At 48.0% G+C, this 18624-nt stretch overlaps 1 protein-coding gene across 1 annotated transcript; it reads right to left on the bottom strand.

Moving 5' to 3' along the window:
- Positions 1-1415: 1415 nt before the first annotated feature.
- On the bottom strand, positions 1416-14364 carry Slc25a51 (solute carrier family 25 member 51). Its single transcript, XM_052716284.1, is given in 6 exon segments — positions 1416-4656; positions 4658-5347; positions 6520-6594; positions 9827-9936; positions 11649-11672; positions 14157-14364. Coding segments are annotated over 2 exon segments (897 nt in total). The 5' UTR covers positions 5309-5347; positions 6520-6594; positions 9827-9936; positions 11649-11672; positions 14157-14364; the 3' UTR covers positions 1416-4410.
- Between the last annotated feature and the right edge of the window lie 4260 nt (positions 14365-18624).

Below are 18624 nucleotides of genomic sequence, written 5' to 3'. Positions count from 1 at the left end.
AGAGCACACAACTTCATTCTCCCTGGGAGGCAGCAGTCATAAAAAGAGCTTTCCATTTTCCTTCAGAATTTGTTGGGCAGCCAGTGTTCTGTGTTAAGTGCAGACTCTCAATACTCAGAATGCTATGCCCTAAAAAGGCAGATTTGCAATTTTGGGTAGGTACATGGGACTTTCCTAAACAAAATCAGAAATTAAACTGTAGAACTGGGTCTCCCTTGCCTAGCCACCCCTTACAGGACCTCAGCTTTTTCCAGTCAGGAAACCACTTAAAATTGAAGTGTCATTTGCTTCCTAGTTGCTGTGACAAAACACTGACCAAAGGCAAGCTAAGGAAAGGCTCACTTCACCTCAGTCCGCTGTGGAAAACAGGAAAGGAGGCCACTGCCACGCTCACATTCTGTGAAGGCGGGCAGGTGGGTCTCCGGGAGTTCCCAAACATGGCCTATATAATGAGTTCCAGGCCATCTGGGGCTACACACTGAGACTCCCTCTCCAAAGAAGGAAAGAAAGAATTGTCCCTACAGACCTGCCCACAGGCCATTACTGACGGCAGCAATCCCTCAATGGAGACCGGAGATGTGAAAAAGCAGACATCAGGACCATTTACCCCGGACAAACTCAATCACCATGTGGGGAAGTGTGTTAGAGCAGACCCAAGCTTTAGGGACAAAGTGCTCTGCAGTAAAGGTGAGGTCAAGTCCTCCTAAACAAGAGGTGTGCTGCCCGCCCGTGCTGAGCCTTCAGGGGAATTGCTGCGCCAGGGTGCTGATGTTATCAAAGAAAAGACTGGAAGACTAAGCCACCCCATCCCCCCAAAAAGCTCTAGTGGTAAGAGACGACCCAGCCACAAAACACCAAATTGTATTCCAACTTCCCTTAAAGTTAACACAAATATTTAACAGATTTACTCCAACTCATGGTCACAACTCAATAGAACATCCAAAGCTTTGTGTTTGGCCACTTTTAATATACAAAGAATATATGTAGACTCACCTCCTCACCAATTTTGCAAGCAAAGGACAGCAATAAAAACAAAAAAATTGCCAGGCGGTGGTGGCACACGCCTTTAATCCCAGCACTTGGGAGGCAGAGCCAGGCGGATCTCTGTGAGTTCGAGGCCAGCCTGGGCTACAGAGCGAGATCCAGGAAAGGTACCAAAACTACACAGAGAAATCCGCCCCCCCCAAAAAAAAAAACAACAACCAAGAAATCAGCCGGTAAGTGGTGGGATACGCCTTTAATCCTAGCACTCAGGTGGCAGGGACAAGTGGATCTCTGTGAGTTCAGTGAGTTCGAGGCCAGCCTGGTCTACAGAGTGAGTTCTAGGACAACTAAAACTACACACAACAATCCTGTCTTGAAAAACCAAAACCAACAACAAAAAACTAGAAATCTTTAAATCTCAAGAGAACGTATTCAAGCTTTTGATATGCATTTATTTGTACATGAGAAAAAATACATTTAACATAAACCAAGTATGAGTGCCTTACTGCCAACAGTCTGTGGCCTCATCTGAGACCGCACCCCACACTGTGCTGATCTCCTCCAATCAGTGTTCATCCCAGGGTAGCCTCTCACACAGAGCCAACCCTCTGCGCCTTACAAGTTTGCGGCCTTATCTACATTGGAATTGAGCTTCGGGATCTCAGGTACACGAATATAACTATATATAACTGTATATATATATACACAATTCTGCTTTATTGCACAAGGTCACAATATATAGCAGGTGGTTATATGACCAACCACAGGATGGATGCTGATAGGCACAAACATGTCTCTGACCACAAATGAAGGACGATACCAACTTGCCAACATGCAAAGGCTGTGTCAGCCCTGGCGCAGTCCTCAAGGTTCCCGGCACTGAGGTGTGTGAAGCGGGAGCTCATGATGGGTTTCTGATGGCGTCAGATAAGCAGCACAGGATACCAGTGGCCTGTGCGCATGAGCCACCCGCACCCCACACGTAACAGAAAGGTCACTTTAAAGCTTTTCAGAGTTCTTTAGTCGTGTTTGCCTGTAAAAAATATCACCACACCAGTTAGAATCTATTAACTACGTTCTGGCATAAAAGTTCAGACAAAGTGGGTTACAAGTTATGAATTTTGTTTTTTTGTCAAGCTTAAGATGGTAGGAGACAAAGCCACCTCTGGAATATACTGCAGTTTAGTCTTGGAGAGCTCGGAGAGTGACGAAAATGCTTAGGAGTTAAAAATCATTAAGTTTAGTAATTGTTTTTAAATGCCACATAATTGAGAGAGCACAAGCCAAAGCATTATCCTTAGAAATCTCCTGTACTCGTCAGGAGCGCTTTACGTAAACTTCCACACCTGCATGGAGTGTGTGAGAAAACAAGCCCGTATCACGGCAGGCCAGTGAAGCTCGGGCCAGGGCCAAGGTATGATCCCTGACTAACTCATCGTCCTTGTGCTGCCCCTGGACAGGCCCGTGGGGTGCTCATGTTGCACACGTGAACCTGGGGCCAGGAGTCACGGTGCCATCTTTCCTTGGTGAGAGTTCACCCCCTTCAAATCTTCACCGAAGCCACAGTACTTCCGTTTCCATTGATCTGGGTCAAATCCTGTCTTCTGAGTCCTCATATCTGCATGTCTGTACTGCACTGCACAAAATCGTCCATCAGGGTTCTCCGAAGCCGCCGACCTCCACTCCTGCCGTCCCAAAGCTTCCTCTGTTCCCCACCTTTACAGCCGCAAGAATGTTTACTTAAGCAGCTTTAGTGTTGAGGTAAACAGCTGTCTTGGATTACCTGCCCCAGAAACTTCTAGCCAACTCCAGTTGAGGGTCTGATTTCAGTTTGTAGGTGTGAGCACATACTTGTATGCAATTACCCAGAGAGATGAAAAACTGTAAGACACCTTTAAAGACTGGAGATGCTAGGTATGGCAGCTCAGGCCTTTAACGAATCCTAGCACTCAGAAGGCGGAGCCAGATGGACCCCTGTGAGCTCAAGACCAGTCTGGACTGCATGTTGAGACCCTGTCTCAAAGGATCAAAACTGGGGAGGCTGGAGTGTAGCTCAGCGGGTAGTACTTGCCTAGGATGTGCAAGGGCCTGGGTTCCATCCCTAGCACCATGAAAAAAAAAAAAAAGGTAAGCTGACTTCTCATGACAAAATCCTGGGAAACAAATTATCTAGTGTTTACAGACCGCTTTTTTAACATTCATAAACTACTTCTCCAGAATGGATGTTATTTCAGTTGGATTGTGAGTCATGTCACATTTACCCAGAAAATAACTGTGATTCCTTGGCCCTTCTGTGCCTGTTAAAGCCTACCTGAGCTCCAGACGTCAGGTGCCGGGGCTCAGACCAGCCCCTCTTCCGCTGTTCTAACGGCACAGTGGTAAACAGGGCTCCTAGAATGTCAACCCTGAAGAAGTCTCTTTCCAGAGAAATGGAGAGTGAGCACTGGGAAAACCCACCCTCCGCTTCTCACCTAACTCTGCAGCACTGTGAAATCAAGAAAAACCCTGCAACTGTATTAACGGACTCCCCAAATAAACTTTATGGCAGTGTTTATTTTTGAACGTCTAGTACCAGAGAACAGGACAGACAAACAAGACAGTTACTACTCACAAGGGACAATGCCCCCTCTGGTCGGCTACTTTGGCACCAGTAGCAGAAAGCAATTAGAAACAGGAGATCTTGCAGTGCCCACTTACCAGGATGAAGCACACGACAGAAGTTAACTAGGCCACCCTATCTTCTGGCAAGGAATTCAGTAAGAAAGCACAAGGACATCCTGGAAGGGCTTAAAGTCACATTCAGAATTAAACAGAAAATGTTCAAAGCTAAACAGTGAAATGGAAGCTTTCATTAGCTGCTAAATACTATCAAATCTAAATAAAGAGTTTGGATAATGGCTATCTCCACAGCACTTAGTTTCAAAGCTAACTTCAACAATTCCTGGAACTATCCAGCCTAGCCGCTGTCTTCGGTCTGTCTGCCCCGGCCCACCATGCAATGCTTGCGTTGAATGAAGGAGAGCCTAAGGGCACAGAAGCAGTGAACGAGAGGAGAGAGGAGGGAGCCTGAGCAGCCCTGGGAGAGGAGCACATGCCCTGGCTGCTGACGCCATCGTTTCCATACAGAAGCCTAGCAGCCCCTTCGGGAGGAAAAGGCATCTCTCTTGGCTGACAGCGACCTTGAAAAGGTCATCAGATATGCGGTAGTTACCAGGTGACAGCTAAAGCTCTGGAGTAATGATCAAATCACAACCCTGCCATCTGCCCACTGAAACCTTTTACTGTTTCTGTCAACGCTTTGTCCGTAGTTTATTATGGCCTGGACTTAATGACGCCAACCTGTATTTAAGCCAATCAGGAGCAAAACCACGTTGCGTTCTCTTTAGGTCTAGTTGGTTGAGAAAGACATGTCCTATGGTGACCTTATCATACAATCTTTAACAGAAACTCGTAAGTTGCATTGATTATTCCCCAGGAGATGAGAGAGCGATGGTAATTCAGATGGGCACCTCTGAAAAGATTAATCAGTTTCCTGTCCCGCTCTAGCCAGATTGTCTTGAAAACCATGGGCAGAGACTGGAACGGCCCACCAATCTGAGACTGTATTCGAGCTTTCACGACATTAATCGGGAAGCTTAAGAACCCCAACACGGCACCCAGCACACCCCCCACAGATAAAGTCGTTGACCAAGTGCGCGCTGTTCGTAGTGGCAGTGGGCAGATGCTCCTTAATGGGCCCCCGAAGGCCAAAAAAAAGGACATTGCTGAATCCATTTCGGAAGAGGATAGGCACCAAGCCTCGGTAGTACTCTGTAATTCCATGGCATCTCAGGGCCCGGAAGGCCTGGTAAGTGTTTGTGAATTTATCGTGATGCTTGTGGTCCTGAAGCAAAGTCTGAACCCTTTCTAATGGAGTGAGAACGGCTTCTGTCGTCCCGGCAAGCACTGCTGCCACACTTCTGATGGCAAACTCCGGAGCACTGCTCACATGCTTGCGGAGCAGGCGAGACAGGTCCTCATACAGACCAAACATAAGCGCCAGCGTGGTGGTCTTCTGCATCAGTGGGGGGAGGATCCCACGATACAGGTTTCGAAACCCATCCCTCCTCAGCTGGAGAATGGCATCGCGCGTTTTGATGCCATACAGCTGCTGCCGGAAGAGGATCTTCTGAACGGGGTATGTGATGGCCACGTTGTTGAAGGCTGCGCAGCAGCCACAGAAGTAATGCTTTATCTCACCCACGTCTGCGATGTGAGTTGACAAATCTTGGCTTGGGGAGGTCAATATTGGGGACCTCTTATTATGTGCTTCCGAGTCCATCATGGTGCTTATGATCCTTCTTCTCTAGGAAATTTTTTTAACCTATAATCAATGACAAAGGTATTACAAAGAGTGGAACACATAAACTTTGCCCCAATCCCCTTTCCAAAGTCCAGACTCTACATTTTCCCTTTAAAACTGGACTAGAAATACTTTTTTTAAATTAAAAAAAAAAAAAAAAACTTTTACTAATGGCACGTATTAATGATGCTGTTTCTACATAGGCATACAAGTACAACAGATCAGTAGTTTGGTTTTTGTGGGTTTTTGTCGCTGCTTGCTATATATAGCCCACGCTAGCCTTCAACTCACAGTCTTGAGTACTAGAATTAGAGGCTACCTCCACCATGCTTAGCTTCAGATCACTGATTGTTTAGAATTATTTCAGAAGAGTACTGGGGGAGTCCTGGGTCTTCCCTTTTCAACTGTAGTTATGTGAGACTGGCTATTCTGTAATCACTCCCACCCAAACAACCCTTACAGCAGACTGAAGGGAGAACCAGACAGGAGACTCCATCTATCTGTTAGCCAGACAGGAAGGAAGGAAGTCTGTAAAGTTCTAAAACACATTTGTCTCATGGAAAAGAAGGGGGCACAGAATGCAATAGTTATTTTTCATAAAACGTGATATTAAAGGCCATAGGTTTATCATTGCTTTAACAGTAATTACTATCTAAAATTTGTTCTAATCCCCAACACCTTGAATGTCAATCCATATAAGCAAAAGCTTTCTGAGATTCACAATAATTCATAAAAAAACAAGGGGTGTGAAGATCACTGACCCACAGTTTCTAAACCCTGGCTATTCTACCTAACAATACAGCCCCACCAACTGTCAAATACTCAGAGGAGGAAGAACACTGAAAATTAAAAGGTCAGCCTAGCATCTACATAGCCAAGTTTCAGGCCAGCTAGGGCTTCTAATGAGTGTGTGTCTCTCTCTCTCTCTCTGTTTTTGTTTTTTCGAGACAGGGTTTCTCTGTGTAGTTTTGGTGCCTGTCCTGGATCTCGCTCTGTAGACCAGGCTGGCCTCGAACTCAGAGATCCTCCTGGCTCTGCCACCCGAGCGCTGGGATTAAAGGCATGTGTCACCACCGCCCAACAGACCCTGTCTCAAACAAAACAAAACAAAATAGAAAGCAGGAGAAAGTCCTTCCAGGAGCTATAGCAGCAAACCGCCCCAGCCACTCACTTGGTTTCCACGTATTTTGTACCTGTGAACTTTGGTCCTCCGCTAGGCATTGGGTCCTCAAAGACAATAAAGTAAAGCCACGGACTAGTCAGCGAATCTGCCAAGTAAGCAAGTCCATAACAGTGTATTAACATCTATGATAACTCAGGGTCTGTGGGCACAGGCTGCATATTTTGGGATGTGAGGCTTATAGGAGAATGAGGTTCAAGTATGTACTACACTCTATTTTTTCATACACTATAAAGTGATTTTTCTAGTTTTATATGTGAAAAAAGAAAAAAGAGCCCCAACAATCCACATTGTTCAGGACATAGCTAGTAATTAGCAGGGCCAGAACACTTTGATGGTGTCTGTCTACCGCACCTAGCAATGACTTTGGAAAGCCACCCTGGCTGGGGTCACGGTGGGTATGTCTGATAGTGAGATGGAGATCTGAAGATACAGAGACAGTTCTGCTCTCACTGAGAGGAAGCAGTCCTAGGTCTGTCTGTTTCCACAAGATGCAATGTTCCCTACCAAAACAAAAGACAGGGCCTAGGAGATGGCTCGGCAGTCGAGGTGCCTGCCACCAAGGCCAGTGGTCTGCGTTTGATCCTGGAACCTACACAGTAGGAGGAGAGAACTGACTCCCCAAGTTGTCTTCAGACCTCAACATAATGTGTGCTCCCCCACACGAGGTAAAGAAAAGTGTAACTGACAAGTACTCAAAAAGAAGACCAACCGCACAAATGGTCAAACAGCCAGGTCTAGCAAGGCCTGGAGGTTTTCTGCGATCTCCACCCTCAGAAAGCCGAAGCAAGAGGACGCGAAGTTTGGGGCCAGCTTGGCTATAAAAGAAGATTCCACTTCGAGACAATTCCTACATTCCAAGACCACCCCGGAAATCGCCTTTTATTTGGGGACAAAACAGTAACTTGGCTCTACTTGGCTAATTTTAAATTGTCTTTTTTTCTTTAAATTTTTTTCCGATTTCTAAGACAAGGTTTTTGAGTAGCCCTGGCTGTCCTGGAACTCACTCTGTAGATCAGGCTGGCTCTGAACTCATCGAGCCCATCTTCCCCTGCCTCCTGAGTGCTGGGATTAAAAAGATGCTTCGCCGTGCCCTATCTGATGATTTACCTATGTAGGAGTGTATGCAGTCGCATGCAATTGCTGGCAGGTGCCTGGGAGGCTAGCAGAGTGTGTTGGATCATTCCCTGGAACTGGAGTCACAGGTGGTTGTCAACTCCCAACATGGGGACTGGGGACTGCTCTCTGAAAGGGTAGCAAGTACTCTTAACCATGGAGCCACCTCTCAAAGGCCCTTATATTTTTTAATGAACTATTCTCCTATAGTAAGAGATCACACTTAACAAATCAGCAGCAAAATAGTACATAACCCAATTTACAAATGAGCAAAGGACTTGTGGCAGAGGCAGAAAAATCAGCTGGAACAGTGGTTCTCAACCTTCCTAATGCGGTGACCCTTTATTATGGTTCCTCACATTGTGGTGACCCCCAATCATAAAATTATTTCATTGCTACTTCATAACTGTAATTTTGCTAGTTATGAATCGTAAATATCTGATATGCAGGATATCTGATATTTGACCCCTGTGAAAGGGTCGTTTGACCCCCAAAAGGGTTGCAACCCACAGGTTGAGAACCACTACTGTAGACATTGACAAGACAAGCAGCCTGGAGCAGCTGTGCAGACCACACCTCAGAAAAAAGGTGAAAGGAGAGAACTAATCCCCAAAAGTTGTGCTCTGACCTCCACAGGCACAGCAGGGCACGTGCACGCACACATACAGGACCCGGTGCACTATTACTGGACTGTAAAATGCTACGCTGCTATGGTAAACAGTACTGTGGCTCCTGGTAAAGTCCAAACAGAACTGTCAATGATCAGCCTCTCAGCTGCAGGCACGTAACCTATGCTCACAGCAGCACCACTCAAGAGGTGGGAAGTTACAAACCTAAGCCACACTGCAAGGAGTCCAAAGGGAAACGAAACTAGTCAAACTATCCAAGTCTTTGATTTGAATAGAAACAAAAGCCTCTTAAATTCTTCAAGTTTTCCCTCCATTACCACACTATGCTGCTGAAAACTGCCAACAGTCAGAAGAAAACCATTCAAGAGAAAGCAGAGGCAGAGCCCAGGCCAGGGAAGACTGGGAAGCTGCAGACATGTAACAGGACAGCACACAGCCAGTTCTCCTCCTAAGAACACAACCTAGGCAATCATTTAGAGCCCCTGCCGCAGCAGCAGCAGCTGCGCTCTCCAGCTCTTCTCCCGCACCACTGGAACTACCGTGACCTTTGCTCAATGCTCTCAGGACTATGAAAGGGTCACAGAGATACTGGAATCAGAGCCGAGGTAGCACACAGGGGTCTTAGAACCTACTAGTTGTCTGAATCAGAATCCCAGCTCTACCACACATGTCCCTGTGAGCTCTGACGAGTCTTGTCTGTGAGACACAGAAGTTACCTACCTCCGAGACTGGCTCAATTTATTGAGCACCCTTGGGTGGTCTGGAGTACAGAAGGTACTCAACAAGGCTGAACTATGTTACTGTTCTTTTCTGAAGTACTTATTTGATGGATAGATGGTCCAGGTTGTATCCTGATAAATCCATTATGAGATAAAAATGCATTTATCTATTTTTGGTGCCGGGGATTAAACCCAGGGCCTCATGCATGCCAACCACACGGTCTACACTGGGCTTTACCCCCAGCCCCCACCTAACCTACCGAGCACCATATTTTAGCAAGGGAGCATTGGTTGTTTACTGTTGGGACTGTGTGGCTGACAGGAGCTGTGGCTCACTGCTTCTGCCTTCAGCAAAAGAGCACAGCTTACATCACTTTCACTTACATCACGAGCCAGTGAAAAGTATATAAGGTGCAATTCCTACTAAACACGTATCACTTTTGCACCATCAAAAAGTCAAAACAGGGCTGGTAATGTAGCTCAGCCCTGCACAGAAGAAAAAGCCAAAGCATTCTAAATGAAGCCAAAGACTATACCTCTAGCCTCAGGACACGGAGACGGCCCTGCTGGCCACGGTCAAATATCCTTTCAGCTGAATAACATCCGCCAAGATTTTCTGTTCTGGTTTTTGGTGCGTGCTGAGCTAGGGCTCTGTCACTCAGCCACCCTCCTGACTTGACTTGCTAGAATTTTCTCCCTCCCACCGTTCCCCAGAGCCCAGTTTCTGATTTTCACATCAAGTTCCCGTAGCTGTTCTGGCTTTATAAGAGCAAATCTATGGTCTCTCTCATTACTCTGTGGGGCAATTTAAACGCTATCATCATGATTTGGTACTTTAAAGTTTACAAGAATTCACCTGTGACATCAACTGAGCCTGTCATTCATGATGACAGCTTTCTGGTAACTTTCCCAATGCTTCCCATTGTCAGCCTTCTCTCTTCTGGGGTCAATATTGATAACTGCATCCTTAAAAAAGAGGAAAATAAACAAACAAACACCTGGTTTAACAAAGAGCCAACTCTTCATGACTGCCAACACTCTTCCCCACCTCCCCATCCCAAAACAAAATGTCAACAGCTGATGTGATTCCAAACCTCTACAGAACATGACACAGAACTATTTTCCTTTCATTTTATTTTTTAAACTATGTGTATGTATGGGTGAGTGGCGGTGGGGGGGTATGCATATGAGTACAGGTGCCGGGAGAGGTATCAGACCCACCCTGGTAGTTAGACTTACAGGGGCTATGAACCACCCGATGTATATACGCTCTGGAAGAGCGGTATATGCTCTTCACCTCTGAGGCATCTCTCCAGCCCCTTGCCTTTTTTCATGAACAGAGCTTTGTAACTTAGGACGGTGAATTTAAAATAATGTCCTGTAGGCACGTGAAAGGTCTACCAAATACTGGGCCTGTTAATGATTAGCTGCTTGATCTTCAACATCCGTGCGCTTTCCTGCTCCAGTTGATAGGCACGAGGGAAAAACTTTTCTTGGTTTGAGACCAGGTCTTGCTTTATAGCCTGGCCCAGCCTGGCCACAAACTCATAATCCTCCTGCCTCAGTCTCTAAATGCTATAATTATAGGTACTACCAGGCCTGTCTAAAAACTAGTTTTTGTTTTGTTTTTGAGACAGGGTCTCGCTATGTAGCCCTGGCTATACTGAATCCCTGTGTAGACCAGGCTGGCCTCAAACTCTCAGAGATCCATCTGCCTCAGCCTCCCAAGTGCTGAGATTAAAGGTGTATGCTACCACACCTGGCTAAAACTTTTTTTTTTTTTTTTTTTTTTGGTTTTTCGAGACAGGGTTTCTCAGTGTAGCTTTGCGCCTTTCCTGGAACTCACTTGGTAGCCCAGGCTGGCCTCGAACTCACAGAGATCCGCCGGCCTCTGCCTCCCGAGTGCTGGGATTAAAGGCGTGCGCCACCACCGCCCGGCTTTTTTTTTTTTTTTTTTTTTTTTTGGTTTTTTGAGACAGGGTTTTTCTGTGTAGCTTTGGTGCCTGTCCTGGAACTCACTCTGTAGCCCAGGCTGGCCTCAAACTCACAGAGATCCACCTGGCTCTGCCTCCCGAGTGCTAGGATTAAAGGCGTGCGCCACCACAGTCCGGCCTAAAACTCTTAGTAGTACTACACTCAACAATATAGGACTAGCTAATGTTTGTCAATCTTAGACGAAACAAGATTTTAAAAATTAAAACCTGGGCCGGGCGGTGATGGCGCACGCCTTTAATCCCAGCACTCGGGAGGCAGAGGCCGGCGGATCTCTGTGAGTTCGAGGCCAGCCTAGTCTACATATTGAGTTCTCGGAAATCCAGGGCTACAATAGAGACCCCATCTCAAAAAAGCAAATCAAACAAACAAAACTCACAAATCAACAAAAACATTTAATGTACACAATCATATAACATCCTAACAATTTATAAATTCAAAGAATATTTCAGTTTTATACCGTGAACACTTTATTTACAGGGTCTCACCATCTAGCCAAGGCTAGCCCAGAGTTCAGTATGTAGCAGAGGCTGGTCCGGATTTTCCACCGTGCCCAGCTAACAATATACTTTAAGTTCTAAAGCCACCATCAAATAGCTGTTTGGTCCTGGACAAACTCAAATTATTTGTGCACTTCAACAATAAAATTTTTTTCATGTCTGGGGATGTTCAACAAGAATGCTTACCTACTGCATGTTCAATCTTCAACACTGCAAAAGAAGCGAAGGTCATATTTACTTTCGTTTTTATAGAACTTGTCCTAGCCGGGTGGCAGTAGAGGCACAGGCCTTTAATCCCAGCACTCTGGAGGCAGAGGCAGGTGGATCTCTGTGAGTTCGAGGCCAGCCTGGCCTACAGAGCGAGATCCAGGAAAGGCGCAAAGCTATACAGAGAAACCCTGTCTGGAATAAAAGAAAGAACGAAAAAGAAAAAGAAAAACAAAACAAAACAAAAAAACAAAAAAACAGAGCTTGTCATTCTGCTACTTAACAAAATTTTTCAAGTTAAAATTGTTCCATTTGGCCGGGCATGGCACACATCTTTAGTTCCAGCCCTTGGGAGGCAGAGGCAGGCCCACCTCTGAGTTCAAGGCCAGCCAGGTCTACAAAGCAAGTTCCAGGCCAGCCAGGATGAACCCAGTCACAGAGCCCCTCCCCACAAAGCTGCTCCATTCAATCAGTAATGGCCAAAATAATTGGCCTTGTAAGTAAGCAAACAGAAAACAGCCTCGGCAAGCAGTTATGGACCTCTCTACAAACTATAAGAAATTTTAGGAATATTGGTGAACATTTAGATTATTAAATATTAAAAGTTCTATACAGAAAAAAGTTGTAACATATAATATATATATATATATATATATATATATATATATATAAAATTTGGATTTTTTCAAGACAGGGTTTCTCTGTGTAGCTTTTGGTGCCTGTCCTGGAACTTACTCTAGACCAGGCTGGCCTTGAACCCACAGAGATCCACCTGCCTCTGCCTCCCGAGTGCTGGGATTAAAGGCGTGCACCACCACTGCCCGACTATGTTTGTTTTATTTTTTGAGACAGGGTTTCTGGGTATCCCTGGCTGTCCTGCAATGTGCTCTGTAGACCAGGCTGTCCTCAAACTCACAGAGATCCGCCTGCCTCGGCCTCCCGAGGGCTGGGATTAAAGGGGAGCACCACCACACCTGGCAAAAAAATGTTTTGAAAACTTCCCAGACCTCAGACTTAAAGCTCTTCAGTAACTGCACTCACCCATTAGGGTGGTATGACCAGGCTGCAGGCCAAGCCTTTAACAGCTGAGCCATGTCTGCAGCCCATGCCCAGGTTCTTAAGGCAGCAAGAGAAGGAAAACACTGTGCAGTGTCCTGGTAGGAGTTTAGAATATGAGAGCAGGCAAGATGGCTCATCAGGTAAAGGAGCTTGCTGCCAAGCCTGATGACCGGAGGAGTTCAATCCCAGTAACTCACATGATGGAAGAAAGAATGATTCTGGAAAGTTGTCCTCTGATCTCCACAAAAGCACAGTGGCACATTAGAGCCCCTTCCCCAAATGTTTTTTTAAAAATTTAATCCTTTGCAATTTACTACAGTTTATTTACCATAACTGCCCTAGTTTGCTACATAAGGCACTTAACTTATCACAAGGTAAGGGAGCAAAATCAACTTTCATCCAACAAGGGTCAAACTCTTCTGTGATGTAAGAGACAGTGCAAATTCTAAACACTCAACATAACTTGCAGCCCACAGGGATATGCAAAACCCAGACGTGACCTTAGTACAAAGGTCTTGGTCCAAAAACAGGGCAGAGGGCGACTGTAATTCTCAAAGGATGTCAATTTCCACTAGTCAGCAGGTCTGAGTCAGCATTCAAAAACAAGGTTAGCCAGGGTTCAAGTACCAGTTACAGCAAGATTTTGCCACAGCAAATACAAAGCACATCTATGACGAAAACCCAGTATCTTAGCTTCCTTTTATCTGATAAAGTGTGTTGACCTAAAGAAGCGCTAGGGGTGACTCCGGTTTGTTTCTGTGTGCCCTGGACCCGATTCTAGGAATCCTTTCAAAGCAAAGGTCCCTTTTGGCATGCCCACTCCACGTATAACTCAGTATTCTGTTCAGCAGACTACACTGTGTAAAGACAAACAAGAAGGTGGGCACGAGAACCAGCTGGGCAGCCTGTAGGGGCCAAGACAAAGGTTATGCTAAAAGGCCTAAACATGGCCGAGGCGCTGACACCCTCTACCTACACTTGATGCTAACAATCCACAGAGAACGGAACAACTGACGCCCGCCCACCGGCTCAGCTCTGTTCGACTGTTTACAGCCCGATGCAACATGGTGTCTGTCTCAGACCGAGCATTCTCCAGGCTTCCACTTGCGCACTCCGTGAGGACCGGAAGGCGCTGGGCGGAATCGCCAGCACCACGGGGAACCACGGGCCGCCGCGATGCCGCGGGGCGCACACAAAGGCCGATTCCTTCCCGGGCCCGAGGCTCCCCCGCCCCAAGCTGCGGGCGCCTCCCGGGGCCCAAGAGGGCCGCGGCACGACAGGCCCTCGGCGGGGGCCGCCGCGGGGCCCCGGGCGAGCGCGATGCGCGAGCAGGGCCTGGGGCTGGCTCGCCCGGCCGCCCGGCCGCCCGGCCGCGGCCCTGCTTCAGGCCTCCCTCCGGTCGCCGCTCCCACCCCACCCAGGACTCACCGACGGCCGCGGGCACCCGCCCGCAGGACGGCCGGCGAGCCAGCCCGCGCCCGCGCAGGCGCAGACCGGGCCCGACCCAGGCGGGGGTGGGGTTGGAGCGTCGTCGGACCACGTGATCGGGACCCCGCCTGGCTCGGAGAGTGGCGCCCGCCGGGGCTACCGTGTGCCGCCTGGGGCTGGATGGCGACGCGGTCACACCTTTTGCCCGGCTCTGGGGTGCCGCTAGTCCCCTCGCTTTACGCTGAGGCTGTACGGTGGCCTCGCTGTGCCATAAACAGCCAGCGCGCCGTCTAGCGTGGGGCCTGTCCCGTTCGTGGAGAGCCAAGGGTGTAGATCGCGCGTGCGGGAGGGCTCGAAAGCATCTGGTCCCGGTGTTCTCCTGGTGGCGAGCTCTTTGTCACCGCACTCCACAAGATACCTGGGTGTGCATGAAGTCATACACGGCCGCTCTTTCCTTAGCAGCTCAGACAGTTTGTGGGGTCTTGGAAGGAGCGCTCTGCCCGGAGTTCACGGAATTATAGCCCCGGCACTTTTTGAGTGTCTTTGGGCAAGTTAGTCGTCTCGTCCGTGAATGTGTTCCTCGGTGACCTTCCCACAATGGTTCTGATTTGTACAGGGCCGCAGGCGACAGAAGTGGGAATTTGGCCGAAGGGTCAAGAGGTCAGCCTGCTTGGGGGAGGCTCCTTGGCAGACTCGTGGATGTGTGAAGTGCTTGCCACTTAGGGTTGGGGTTATCCCACCATTAGGGATCATCTCTAGGTGGATGTCCCCAGCCTGCCCAGTGTTTACTTGCTTCTGAAGGTGTCGGAGACCGCGCCTCCCCCGAGACCACGCCTTCCTGCGTCAGCAGACAGACATGTCAATCTTTGGGTGTTGCAAAGCATCCTTATCTTATACAAAGTTCACCTAGACAACCACTCAATCGAGTTTTTAAGGGGGAAAAATACAAAACACTTATTTTTTCAATACATTTACTTTAATGTTAGTGCGTGTGTATAGGTGTCCAGGAAGGCTAGATAGGGCTTCAGGGCCCTTGGTGCAGGAGTTACAGATAGCTGTGGGCGGTCCCATGTGGGTACTACATTCAGGTCCTCTCTGCAAGCGCAGTACATGTTCTTAACCGCGACCCCTCCAACACCCAACCGTCAGGCTACACTGAGAGCGTCCTCTGCCACGAAGTTATGGGCACCTAGGTTGAACACACCTTTGAGGAGGTGGGTACCTGCTCTGCAGCAGATGCCTCTAAGAGAGTTCAGAGTCTGATGGAGGATACAAAAACGAAGGCTAAATGCAGAAGTATGAGGGGCTTTTCCCCTTGAAAGGGAACCAGGGATGATGGACTCACAGGGTAGGAGGTGTTCAAGCTGGGCCTCAGGCGATGAGTGGATGGAATGTGGACCAGTAGAGGAAGCCACAGCAGTGGGGGTGAGGTGGGGGTGGGTGGGAGACTTTAAAGGTCAGAGGGGGGGCCGTTAGTGCAAACCTCTCCCGGCGGGTGCACAAGGGACAGGGTTTTTTGATCATGGACTAATGACAAAGCCACACTACGGTTTAGAACAATTAACCAGGCAACAACTGGGGACATTGACCTCGAAATGATGTGGCTTTGGCTTCTGTGAATTTCTATTCAAATGTATTATTCAAAGAGCAAGGACACCAGGCAGGTATCCAGTGTGTTCATAAGCATAAATGATTCATTTCAGTTTATAATGGAAAGGTTATTGTTATGATACAGTGCACAGGAGTCCTCGGAGGGTAGAGCCAAGGTGCTCCACGGCAGGTGAGAGACAGAGGTGCCATACAGGCAGGGCTCAGTGAATGGTTTTATTTTGGTAGGGGGAAGGAAGGGGGAGAGAGGGGGCAGAGAAGGGGAGAGGGAAAGAGAAAAGGGGGAGAGAGAGGGGGCAAGGGTGCACACCTTGTAGGAATGGAGGGGGTGGAGGGGAGTTTTCTTTTTGAAAGGGGACTTTACATCAGGACGCTGGGCAGGTCTCCAAGGGGCGGGTCAGAATACTACCATTTATTCTCCTGTGTGTGCGGGAGGCATAAAGAAAAAGGAAAGATTGAAATTAAACATATACTTGGGGCATAACTGATTCAAAAGAGTGAAAGCCCATCATCACCAGGGTCTGGAGTGGAGCCACGATGCAGGCCTCTAGTGTCTCCTCCGGAGCCTCAAGGGACTCTGCTCACTTGTTCTTGCCTATCTGTTAAAGATCAAAAGTCCGCCGGGGGTGGGGGTGGGGGTGCATGCCTTTAATCCCAGCACTCGGAAAGCAGAGCAGGTGGATCTCTGTGAGTTCGAGGCCAGCCTGGGCTAAAGAGTGAGTTCCAGGACAGGCTCCAAAGTCACACAGAGAAATCCTGTCTCAAAACAAAACAAAAACAAAAACAGAAACAAAAAACAAAAACACCCCAAACAAACAAAAAGATCAAAAGCCCTCTGTTCTTAAATTCCGAATTCATCCTAAGGCTAGCTTCCCATTCCTTGTCCCCATCCTTCACTCTTTTATCTTGTTCAGATCCTCAGACTGTTCTGCATACCTGCAGCCCCACAGGGACCATCAGACACTCACTCCTCAGCTCAGGAATCTCCCAGTCAGCGTTGCCACGCTCTTCACTTGGCACACAGGACAGTGCCGCCATCGTCTGGCTCCTCTGCCTTGCGGCTGACCTTATCGCTAGCTTTCCTTTGGGGATGTCGTCCTGGGCAGTCTCTCGTGTTTTGCAAATCCTTGTGCTCTATAAACCTGTTTGTCCTTGTCACCATCAAAGTTTCACTAGACATGGTAGCCTGGCAAGGGACTATCGCCTCCTCCACCTCTGGCTTTCCCTGATCACCTTAGGCAAAACTGTTGCCTCTTGCCTGGCTCTTCCCAAACACAGACAGGTCAGAATGTGATGGTGACTCATAAAGGTATCTCTTTCCCACAGCCAAATCACAAGGACTGAGCTTTCTGATGTCAAAAGGGAGACACTATGTTTGCCAAAATAAAATACCAGTATAGAGCAGAGGTTTTATTTATTTATTTATTTGTTTGTTTGTTTGAGACAGGGTTTCTCTGTGTAGTGTTGGTTCCTGTCCTGGATCTCACTCTGTAGACCAGGCTGGCCTTGAACTCAGAGAGATCCACCTAGCTCTGCCTCCCAAGAGCTGGGATTAAAGGTGTGCACCACCACCCCCTGCTATTTATGTATTTTTTTAGTGTGCTTTTGGCATGGGGGTCAGATCACCTGGAGCTGGAATTACAGGCAGTTGTGAATTGCCATGTGGGAGCTGGGAATTGAACCCCAGTCTTCTGTAAGAGCAGTCAGTGCTCTTAACCACCAAGCCATCTCTCTAGCCCCTAGATCAGAGGTTTTATTTTATTTATTTATTTATTTATTTATTTTTGGTTTTTCGAGACAGGGTCTCTCTGTAGCTTTGGAGCCTGTCCTGGACTAGCTCTGTAGACCTGGCTGTCCTCGAACTCACAGAGATCCGCCTGCCTCTGCCTCCTGAGTGCTGGGATTATAGGCGTGTACCACCACCGCCTGGCTCTAACTAGCTCTTATAACTTGAATTAACCGATTTCTACTCATTGACTTCCTGCCTTGTGGTTTTATTACCTCATCTCTGTACTGCCCATCCTGCTTGCTCTGTGTCTCTGCCCTTCTTCTTCCCTGCATTGTCTCTGCCCCCCAAATCCTGCCTAGCTATTGGCCGGTCAGCTTTTTATTAAACCAGCCAGAGCGACAAGTATTCACAGTGTACAAAAAGATTATTCCACAACAGTACATGGGAATGCTGCTGGGGGCTCTTTGTTTTAAGCACTCTGTACCTGCCCCCCTCCCCCAAAATGCTTTCTAGGAATCTGCCTCGTGCCCCCAGGGTCCATCAGTCCAATTTAACAGCTAGCTTTATGCAAACTATCCTTGAAGTCTCAACTACTGTGAGTAGCTCTGGCCAGATAAGGTCACCTCTGATCATCCTCTGACGGGGGTCAGTGACCTTCGTGTTCTGCTAGTATTTCCCAAACTTTTACTATCGTCTGGGCCGGTCTCTGCCACTCCCCTTCACACCCCCAGGCTCTGTCCCTATGCCTGATTCCCTCCCTGAACTGGGAAACATGTACATTTTGTCCCCTGTGCCCAGCAGATAATGTCCTGTTCCTTCCTCACCCCTCAGCTCCAGCAGCCTCCTTGTCCCGCTGTCCCTGACCTGACCTCACTACAGCACACTGCAGAGCCCTCTCTGCTGGCAGCCCTTCCGCAGCCAGCTGCCTGTCCCAGCCTCTGCAGACTCTTCGTCCAAACGCCGCCTGCGTCTGTCAGTGATGAGACCTGCTCCTCGTCTAGGTTCATTTTCAACGGTTTTCTCTTTGAAGAGCTGGAGATGGAGCCCAGGGCCTTGCACAAGATAGGCAAGTGTTCTCCGCCTCTGAGCCACACCCAGGTCCCTTGGCTGCTTTCCAAGCCTGCTTCTACC

The sequence above is a fragment of the Peromyscus californicus genome, unplaced genomic scaffold (assembly GCF_007827085.1).
Source record: "Peromyscus californicus insignis strain IS unplaced genomic scaffold, ASM782708v3 Scaffold_5__1_contigs__length_169319896, whole genome shotgun sequence".
NCBI lineage: Eukaryota > Metazoa > Chordata > Mammalia > Rodentia > Cricetidae > Peromyscus > Peromyscus californicus.
This window is presented reverse-complemented; position numbering and strand designations above follow the sequence as displayed.